Source organism: Lepidothrix coronata, unplaced genomic scaffold (assembly GCF_001604755.1).
Source record: "Lepidothrix coronata isolate B3197 unplaced genomic scaffold, Lepidothrix_coronata-1.0 Scaffold6, whole genome shotgun sequence".
Classification (NCBI taxonomy): domain Eukaryota; kingdom Metazoa; phylum Chordata; class Aves; order Passeriformes; family Pipridae; genus Lepidothrix; species Lepidothrix coronata.
The window spans coordinates 5,117,725-5,128,049 of NW_016690186.1; the positions used below are offsets into that span (position 1 = coordinate 5,117,725).

Here is a 10,325-nt window from a genome sequence, read left to right on the forward strand (position 1 = left end):
TCTATTAATTCTGTGATATCAACTTGGAAAAAAACCCTCATCTTTCTTTTGCTTTTTTTTAAAAAGGTTCTTTCTTATACATGAAGATTTACCATAGAAATTGGTTGTACATAAAGAGTACGTTGTCGCCTTCCTTCTATGTCACTTCCCTAAGCGATGAATGCGAAAGGACTTTGTATGATATCATGCCTTAGTGGGCTAATCTCAAAAAATGAAGCTATTTTGCCCCATTTGAATGTCATGCATACAACTGAGCACTGACAGATCTGCCAGAGAACACCCAAACAACTCTACTTTTTAACAGAATCAGTGGGTCACAGAATTGTGAGTTGGAAGGCACCTCTGGAGATCATCCAGTCCAACCCCTCTGCCAGGGCACCGTCTCCTTGAGCAGGTGACACAGGGACACATCCAAGTGGGTTTTGAATGTCTCCAGAGAGGGAGACTCCATGACCTCCCTGGGCAGCTGCTTCCAGTGCTCTGCTACCCTCAATGAAAAGAAGTTCTTCCTCATGTCGAGGTGAAACTCCTTGTGTTTTAGTTTATAGCTAACCATCCAGGGGGTTTATGGGTGTGGTTTTATTTGTGTGGGGTTGTTTTTTTTTCTTTTGTTTTAGGGTTATTTTGGTGCTTTTTTAAAACTGCTTTGGTTTTGTTTTTTTTTTAATTTTGATCTCATTTTTTGGCGCTTTTTTTCGTGTTGGTTTTGTTTTGTTTTTGTTTTGGGGTGATTTCTTTGGCGCTTTTGTTGTTGTTTTTGGAGGTTTTTTGTTTTGGGCTTTTGTGTTTTTGGGTTTTTTTTAATAAAACCGACAGAACTTTTTTTATGAGGGGAGGTTCGGGGGTGCCAAACCAGCTTCCCGGCTCCAGGGATACCCCCGGGACATCCCAGGGCCCCTCGCCCGCCCCCCCCACCTCCCCACGTCGGACCGCACCAAGTCCCTGCGCGAGGGGGAGAGGGAGATCACCCCCCCCCAGCTCGGCCACCGTCGCCTCCCCCGGCTCGGCCCGGCCCCGCCCCTTCGGCCAATCACATGAGCGGGCGCGGGGGCCGCCGGGAGCGGGCGCTCCCCGAGGGGCTCGGCCGAGGCGCAACATGGCGGCGCTCGGCGGGCGCTGAGCGGGGCCGGGGCGGGACCCGCGCACAGGCAGCGCCGCGGGAAGCGGGGAGGGCAGCCGGAGAAACGAGCAGAAAGGTGGCGGGGCCGTCTCGGGCGGCCCCGGGCGGCGGCGATGGCCCAGTGCGTGCAGTCGGTGCAGGAGTTCATCCAGGACTCGTTCGTGCCCTTGGTGGCCGCGCTGTGCAGCGAGGAGGCAGAGCGGCTCACCCGCAGGAACAACCTCAGCTTCGCCGAGCTGGTGAGGCCCTTCTGCCGCCTCACCTCGGAAGGTCGGTGCCGGGAGCGGAGCGGGTTGTTTACACGGGGCGGGGGAGGCGGCGCCTCTCCCTTCCTCCCTTCCGCCCGCGGCCTCCGGGGGGTCCCGCCGGGGCTGTCCCCGCCGGGGCGAGATCCCCCTTCCCCGGGGAGTGAGACACCCCTTCCCCGGGAGGAGACACCCTTCCCGGGGCCCCTGGCGGCGGCCGGCCGGCCGGGTGTCACCTGGAGCTGGGACAGGCTTTGCGTTTGCCAGGGTTGCCGCAGGTGACAGCTCTTAAGACCGCTTAGTTTCATTCAGTCTGCGCAGCCTGGGAAGGTGGGCTTCTCCTGGAGGCATCAGACGGCGGAAGAGGAAGGTGTCTGTAAATCCAGCTCTTCCAGACGAATTTTTGTCTTTCATTGAAACCACTTTGCTGTTACCTGGCTGGTATTTGTACACGACTTTTACTATGGATCTTACTGGGTTTCACACTTCTGATACCTAGTTGTTAAAAGTGTGGTCAGTCGTTCAGAAACGTTGTCATTTCAGTCTTTCTCTCACCTGTAGATTTATTCTATATGCTTTTTTTTGGGTGGCGTTTCTCTGAGTAAGACCTGTGCAAAGAGAAGGTGGGAGTTGAGCTGGTCATGTGGCAGCCTTGAAATGACCACGTGAAGTCTGGCAGAACTGGAAACTGACCACTGGAGGGAAACCCTAGAGTGCTCTAATGCTTTAACTTACTATCTGGAATTGTTTGTTTTATTTTTTTTTAATTTAACTTACCTATGTGTTTCAAGCTTTTGCTCGTCAAAATAGTATGCAGGACAGCAATTTGAATAGAACTCTTTGTCAGGATAGTAATGCAGTGACATTTGTCAGATTTGGTATCTCAGACTTCAGCCTCTGCATGTTGTTTGCTGAAGAAACAATGCAAGAAAATGGAACTTAAGTATTGTCTCTTGAGTTAGATTTTTGCATTTCTCTTTAAAAAAAAAGATATCAACTTAAAAGCTACTCTGTGTTAAAAATCTGTTAATTCTGTGCTTAGTCTTAGTAACCTATTAAGATTTGTTTATAAATGTTTTTCATTTTTTTAGCAACACTCATGAGCTATGTGAAAATGCAGCAGAGATAAAAATAATAAATGCAGACGCTTGCATCCTTAGAGTTCTCAAGTTAATTATCTCTTTAGATTCTTTGGTGAAAGGCTCTCAAAATGCATCTAGCAAACCAAACCAGGCAGACTATTGAAAATGAAGCATTCACTTTGAAAAACACTTAATTCTTGTGTTGCTTAGTTGCAACTGTTTTTGTTCCAGTTGTTTTGACAGTTAAGGAGCTGGAAAACCTCAGTCATCCTCAGTTTACCTGGGTAAAGCTTGGGACAGAGGGTTTTGTTGCTGCACTACTTTGTGTATTCGAATTGAACAGGCCACAGGCCTGACTCCAGTTCTTCTTCTTTGTGACTTCCTCTTCTGGCTTCATGAAAAACATGTTACTGCATGCTGTCTGTAACTTGTTGTGGTGGAAGCCAGCATGCATGAGGGTAAGGAAAGCCGTAGTAGGTATTTTCTTTAGGCAGAAAGTAGTTTGGTAGAGTAAAATTTCTAATGAGTTTGTGCAATGGTAAGTGATTTCTCAAGCTCCAGAATTGGTGGAAGTCTATGACAGGGGAACATGCTTGTTGGAATCTGCACAAACACTGTTGCATAGTGACACTGTTAACTGCACCAAGTGCACAACACTGAAAACATAGGATAAGTTTTTAAATTTCTCTACTTTAATAGGTTTGACCAAAATCAGCGGTAAAATTTTTCCATGGTGGTTTTCATGTCAAATTCAGAGGAAGAGAGGCATGATTAATGATCTGCTCATGGTTCAGCAGAATGTGTGTACATGCCATGCCTCCACAACTGTGTGTTTCACTGCATATGATTGTTATTATCATCATCATATATGATTGTGATATTATTATGATAACTGTTCTGTGAGGAGTGGTAGCCATAAACTAAAACACAAGAAGTTCCACCTCAGCATGAGGAAGAACTTTACATTGAGGGTGGCAGAGCACTGGAAGCGGCTGCCCAGGGAGGTCATGGAGTCTCCCTCTCTGGAGACATTCAAAACCTATCTGGATGTGTTCCTGTATCACCTGCTCCAGGTGACCCTGCCTTGGCAGGGGGGCGGGACAGGATGATCTCCAGGGTTCCCTTCCAACCCTGACTATTCTGTGATTCTGTTTTGGCATCTTAATTTGTAAGCATTTCTGTGTTTTCCTGAGGGAGTGTGAAATGCTGTCCTGTTTAAAGTAATACTCTCATCTTTACTTAGTAGCTATTTCATTGAATTTGTAACATAAAATTGGGTTTATTAACATTTCTTCTCTTTTAGCATTAAGCTGTCCCTTGTATTTGTGCAAAACTTTAAAGTACATGCATTGCTTCCTGAACTCTTCTATAATTTGATAAGCTCAGCCACGGGTTTGCTACTGCATTTTTAGAGTCCTGTCATAATAGGTATTTTTGTCTGAAATTTAGGATTTACATGGTTTATGAACCTGTTGAAGGCTGCATGCTCATCAGCGTTCTTGCTTATGCAGTTATGAAATTAATCTCCTGATTTATGTGCAGAACAGTTTTGATACACAGGAACTAAGCTGAGCTGTCTACTCTGCATATATCAGTCATCCTATATGTGTTAACAGAGATGGGAAGGCCAAAAATGCTGCTTTATTCTTCAAGTAGTGTAAAACCACACACTGCTTGAGGTTGCTCAATCCAAGGAGGCCAGATTATATCTAATTTCAAGTAGAACCCCACAAAGATACATAGTGTAGATCTAGGGGGCTGCCCTCTGCACTAATCATTATTTAATCTACTCATCAACTTTGGCCTGTCAGTGACTTGCTGATGTTGGTGTAGCTGAAAACACCCTTGCAATATAGCAAATTGTGATGGTAGGAAATGCTGAGCACAGATTCAGAATGGTCTGTCCTATAATTTTTACCTTCTTGACTTCTATAGGTAAGTTGCTTTTTGTTATTGAAATGGTTAAAAAAGTGAGAGGAACAGCTTTGCAGTTCTGGTGAGTTTTGACTTTAGAGGAAAGTAAACCCAAAACCCTCCCCAAACTTTCAATTTCTTTTGATAAAGGAAATAAAAGTATATTGAGGATTTTATACCTACATATTTATTCTCAAAGTGGCAGTCTTTCTTAACTATTGCATTTGTTATAACAATTGATGCCTAATTTAATGAATATAATATTGTATAGGTAGGTTTTCTTTAGAATAGCATCCTGTTTTTAAGAGTCTTTAAAAATACTATATGAACTAATGCTGTCTTGGTGGGAGGGAGAATTACAGTGTACACTTCAACTAGTAAGTGATGAAGGAGATTTAATGGGTATGCTGTGTTTTTTTGAGCTTAGTTTGATGTTAGGAGTTCCTTGTTTGTGAGTATTTTAGTCAGCATCTGGCGATTTTCAACTTCTGTTGAGAAAGATACTGTTCTAATATTATATGTGACTACTTGCACTTCTGGTAAAGTACTTTCTGAAAAGTTCTCCTAAACACTTCAAAGAAATGTATAACACTAGAATTTTTTTTTATTGTGCATTAAGACAAGTGCTTTATGGGGTTCCAGCTTTGTCTGTTATTTCAGTCCTTAGCATTGCACATATGCCAGAAATGTCATCTGTGTTCTGTATGGAAATGTGTTTGCTCTTCATTATTATAGCTGTTATATTTTAGGATAGGCACCAAGGATGAGTTGCAGTGTTACAGCTTCACTGGTGAAGGCAAACTAGTTTCATGGTTGTCTCTCCCACTTCCTTTACTTTTGATATTTTCAGTAATTATGTGGCAGAAGGGTTGATAATTTACCTATGTGATAAGATGAAAAAAACCCAACCCAAAACAACTCTTTCAGCTTTCTGTTAGAAATGCTGAACTGGACAAATTAAGTTTAGACAGCACAATTGCCCTCCCCTGTGTTGATATGTAGCCTGAAACTTAGAGTTGAAAAAAACCACAAATTATTAGGTTTCTTGGGTAGGACCAATTTTCTAAACTGCTTTACTGTGTTTTCCCATGAGTTTCAGTGCTGAGTAAAGGTTGGGAGTGCATATGTGATTGAGGAGGGGAGAACTATGCTAGTTAAGATTTCAACTGCGCTAGAAATCTGCTTTAACACTTACGATGGATTGTAAACACATGTTGTGTGATTTGGCTTGGGCTGCTTAGTTTTTACTTTTGAAAATGCTTGTGGAAATGGTGTGATATGCTCTCCAGGCTGGAGGGGATTGAAGACTCAGTTTCAGACTTTCATGGTATGAATTGTATGATCAGTTGAAAGATGAGAAGTATGAGAATTTTCCCTTTATGTGCACTGCCTTTTATATACTGTACAGGGATTTGTGAAAATAAAATACAGAAGAGTTAGTTGAGGGCTGTACTGTGGGGCATGTGGTAGCACCAGTTGGCTTAGGCAGCCATAGTCAGTGTGTCCTGCCTGAACTTACAAAACTGGCTTGATTGGTGGTGGTTGTGGTTTGAAATAGGGGAAAATTACATGAAAAATCGGAGCAGGCCCAGAATTGTAATGAGTGTTGAAAATGTCATGAATACTTTTTTAAAAACAGATGGCTTGAAGGAGCAAGTTTCACAAAGAATCTAAAAAGGAAGTTGTAGTATTAAAAAGCATAGAGTGGTTTAAAGGAACCTTAAAGAACATCTAGTTCCAAACCCCCTGCAATGGGCCAACCCCTCTGCCACAGACAGACTCTAGACCAGATTGCTCAAAGCCCTACCCAGCCTGGCTTTGAACACTTCAGGGATGTGGCTTTGACAGCTTCTCTGGGCAACCTGTTCCAGTGCCTCACCACCCTCAGAGTAAAGAGTTTCTTCCCAATATCTGATCTAAACCAACCCTCTTGCATTTTTAAGCTGTTCCCCCTTGTCTTGTTACTAAATGCCTGCTTACCTCTCCAGCTCTCTTGCCAGTCGCATTTAGGAACTGTAAAGCTTCTATGAGGTCTCCCTGGAACCTCTTCTTTCTCCAGGAGGAACAATCCCAACTCTCTCAGCCTGTCTTCATAGGATATGTTCATTTTGGATGAAAGAATGTATGCTATCCCTGTCAGGTTTCTTAAATGCTATTTATTGTGTACTGGGGTTTTCTTGGAAACTGGTGATTCCTCAAAACGTGAGATGTGTGAAATCCATATGTGGTTCCTATAAGCTTTCTGTGAAAGTTCAGTATGCTCCACATAGAAGGGCATGCAGCAGTGTAGGGTGTGCACTTTGAGTGCTTTGTTAGTTGTAGTGGATATTCTTACAAGCTAAAATCCTATGCTATGTTTTAATCAGTTTACCTAGAGAAGCCTAATGTTGAACATGAACTAATTTGCTGTTACTACCTTCCCCCACTTCATTTTTGATAGTCATGTATTATGGATTGATCTAAAATTGGTGATGGAGAAGTTTAGTGAAGTAATCTTTAAGGGAAAACTGTGTTGTAAAAAGACTAATGCATGACAACTATTTTAACTGTCTGTTATGTTATACTTCTCAAAAAAACCTTTTCTTTTTCTTTTTTAGTTCACATGAGAGATCCTAATAATCAGCTTCACATAATCAAAAATTTGAAGATTGCTGTCAACAACATCGTTACTCACCCACCTCAGCCTGGTGCCATTCGGAAACTTCTGAATGATGTTGTGTCTGTCAGTCAGCCTGCTGAAGGACTGGTAGCTAATGTGATCACAGCTGGAGATTATGATCTCAACATTAGTGGTATGTAATGATATTGTATTTTTCGTAACTTGAACTGGAATTTGCTGTAAGGTTTCTAACCTTGATTTCAGCTTCACGACATGTATTGAAATTACTCAGAGATGCTCAGGTTTGAGTCACTGTTCTTACTGTAACTTTAGATTTATCAAATAGTTTTGGGTTTATATGATGGTAAAAGAGTGGTTGAACTTAGATAATAACTTTAGTATTTCCTAGCGTTGTAATTCTCCTGAACTTGTGTTAAATCATTATTTTCAAGTAGAAATTAGTCGTGCTTTGGTTGTCTTATTTTCTGGTTACAAAATGGATTGTAACAAGACTTGTTACACTCGGCTGAATAAATATCAGCACTTATTTATAATGTTGGTACTAATTTACATCTTCATGACTTCTTCTATTTTTGTTTTTACTTATTACATGGAGTTCATAAAGTTGTCATAAAAAGATTTTGAGGAAAGGTGTATGATTCCTTGTCTTGCTTTTTTTCTCCCCATGAAACTCAGTGCTTCATATTTCACTGTCAAAATGACTAGAATATTCTAAAAATGTGGGGTTTTTTTCAGATCTCCAAGTGATGAGGTATTGTGAATAATACTAAATGAGACCTGATCTTGGGAGCTGAGAAGATTAAACTCCTCCCAATTAAGACCCTAATCCGTTAAAGCCTTTGAGTACAGACTTAGTTCAAAGCATGTATGCATTGCCCTATTTAAACATCCATAATTTATTGTATTGAAAGTTCAGTCTGCAGTGAAGAATTTGTCTCTGCTATAGCAAGAGACTGATAACAACCTCATGAGGATTAGTAACTGATGTTGTTGTAGTACATTGATGTATGAGGGTTTTTCTTCCTTCTGCTGAGGATGTAAAAATGGCACACTTGTTTCAGTTTCTGTGCCCTTGTTTATCTGTCAAATGGTGAATTGACTTCTTCTGTGAAGTTTTTTTGATGAAAAGTTTGCTTCAGTTCTAGAGATTTGAAGACCCAAAGAAAGCAGAATGATTTCAGTGAATAGACTTTTCCAGAAGATTTCTAATGATCTCAGTTTAGAAGTGAGGTACTGGAAAAAGGAGAAAAAAATAGTGGCTATATTAAGCTATGCTTTGTAGTTTATTTTTCATGTTTGCTCCTGGAGAGTCAGATGTACAAATGGTCATATTTGACTGTCTTCTGTCTCAGTGATTAGGTTCTTATTTCCATTCAGACTGACTATATGCTTATTTGACAGCAGGAGAGATGTATAAGATGTTTAAGATCATACAGAAGGACAAAATCACGTAACAGCTTTGTAGTATCCCATTTTAGGAGTTTAGCACAAAGCACTGGCAGCGTTCTTGGTGAAGAAACTTGTGTCCCATTACATTGCAGGAGAATGTGAGGAACTTGGCAACCCTTGCTTGCCAAGTAGGGTTCCATTTCTGCTTAGAAAACTAAAAGTATTTACTAAGGAACTTCTGTTTTTTTCCAACTTTCTTAGAGTGTTTTGTTGAAACCAATGGAAGCAGTCATTCCTGAAACCAAAACATAGTTATTTGGCATGAAATGTGGAATAGTCTAATCAGTTCTTTAATTTGTTCTTTTTTTTTTTCCTTGGCAGTGGTGGGGTGATGTGTGTGCATTAGTTTTCTAGGATAGCAATATTAAATATTTCCTTAATCTTTAAAATTATGATCAAGTGCAGTTTTCTTTGAAGAAAGACACAGATGTTTAAGAAGCTGAGGTATGACTGTTTCTGGCACTGGGATCGTGATCCTGCTCTCTTCAGAAAAGTTCTGGAACTGCTGTGGTGTATTGATTTAATTGTTTGTAATCCTTCTTTGTTAGAATTGTTGTTTAATAGTCTCATAGTTCCATAATCTTGTACTGATGGACTTGGTTGAATGCTGAAAGGTTACTTATGTTCAGCCACCCCTGCTTCTCCCACGTACTTGTGCATGTAGAAAGTGAGGAAAAACGATTCCACTAAAGACTTAAAATATATCAGAGAAGAAAACATTTTTTTCAGCTGGATCAGTTCCCTGGCTATGTTTTTTCAGGACTGCATGATGTTAATGCTGGCATGAAGCAATGCAGGAATATGATGGAGAGGAGGGAAAATGCTGGGGCAACCACTTTCAGCAGCTAATGTATTCAATTACTTCTACGAGTACTACAGGCTGAGAAATCTCAGAAGTTAATGCCTTAGGTTTAGAGTATCTTCCAACTAGAAAAATAGAAATAATATCAAGATAAAACTTAAATCTTTGCTATATTATAGAATTTCCGTTTTTGTTCAAGCCTTGAATTGGGGCTGAACTAGGAATTAATATTAATTTCCATGAAAGTACACTGTCAAATGTTGAGGAGCCTGAAATACTCAAGATTAAGGTTAGCTAGAATCAAATGTCTTCAGTGCCCCGATGGGCCTGCATGCTATCGATTTTTCTACTTCACGCTACCAGAGTGTAAAAGCCAATAGTGTGTTTGCACCTGACCCTTTTTAGTATAATAATATCATGTTTTTTCTATCAGATCGCTCAGTTAAAGCTAGTGTTCCTTGGTACAGTAATTGGAAAGAGACACTGATGGAACTGAACACATCCACGTTTTATTCAGGTATTTTTTGTGGTTGGTGCCGATTTGCCAGATTGCCCTTTACTCCTTTTCCATGTGCCCCATCCACCTTTCCTTACCATCTGCTATAACTGTTTAGCCTTTTCTTGGCGTAGATGTGTGTTCCTCCATTTTTCCCCCTAAATGAAAAATTTCTGGTGACAGTTGTTTTAATTTTCTTTTAGTCACATTTCTACTCTTGTTAATCAAAATCATTTAGTCTTTCCTTGCAGTCGTTAACAGTGGTGGTGGGAAATTTACCTCATGCTGTAAAAGTACTGGATTGTTTGATCCCATGGAACTGTATACTGTTATTGTGCTGTATTTCAAATGTACTTTATGCTTCTCTACAGAACTTCCTTCTCAGAGGAAAGTAACACTTTTTGAATTGGAACTCAAGTGCTGACTGTACTTAGAGCACATGTGCCTCTGCTATATTGACATCCTTTCTGGAGTATGACTCTTAAAACAAAAAAAGCTTTCTAATACATTTTCACCTAGTTATAAGACTTATTGCTACCAAACCATTTGATTACTGGCCTCTTAGCTCACAGTGAGGCTGTTGTGGTCTATAAGAGC

General features: G+C 40.8%; 1 protein-coding gene across 1 annotated transcript in view; it reads left to right on the top strand.

Moving 5' to 3' along the window:
• Window positions 1-1,164: 1,164 nt before the first annotated feature.
• Window positions 1,165-10,325, top strand: part of TRAPPC8 (trafficking protein particle complex 8) — a 52,087-nt gene continuing 42,926 nt past the window's right edge. The window contains exons 1-3 of the mRNA XM_017830836.1: window positions 1,165-1,390; window positions 6,959-7,153; window positions 9,666-9,831. Coding sequence (XP_017686325.1) covers window positions 1,234-1,390; window positions 6,959-7,153; window positions 9,666-9,831 — 518 coding nt within the window. The 5' untranslated portion in view covers window positions 1,165-1,233. The remainder of the gene's footprint in view (window positions 1,391-6,958; window positions 7,154-9,665; window positions 9,832-10,325) is intronic.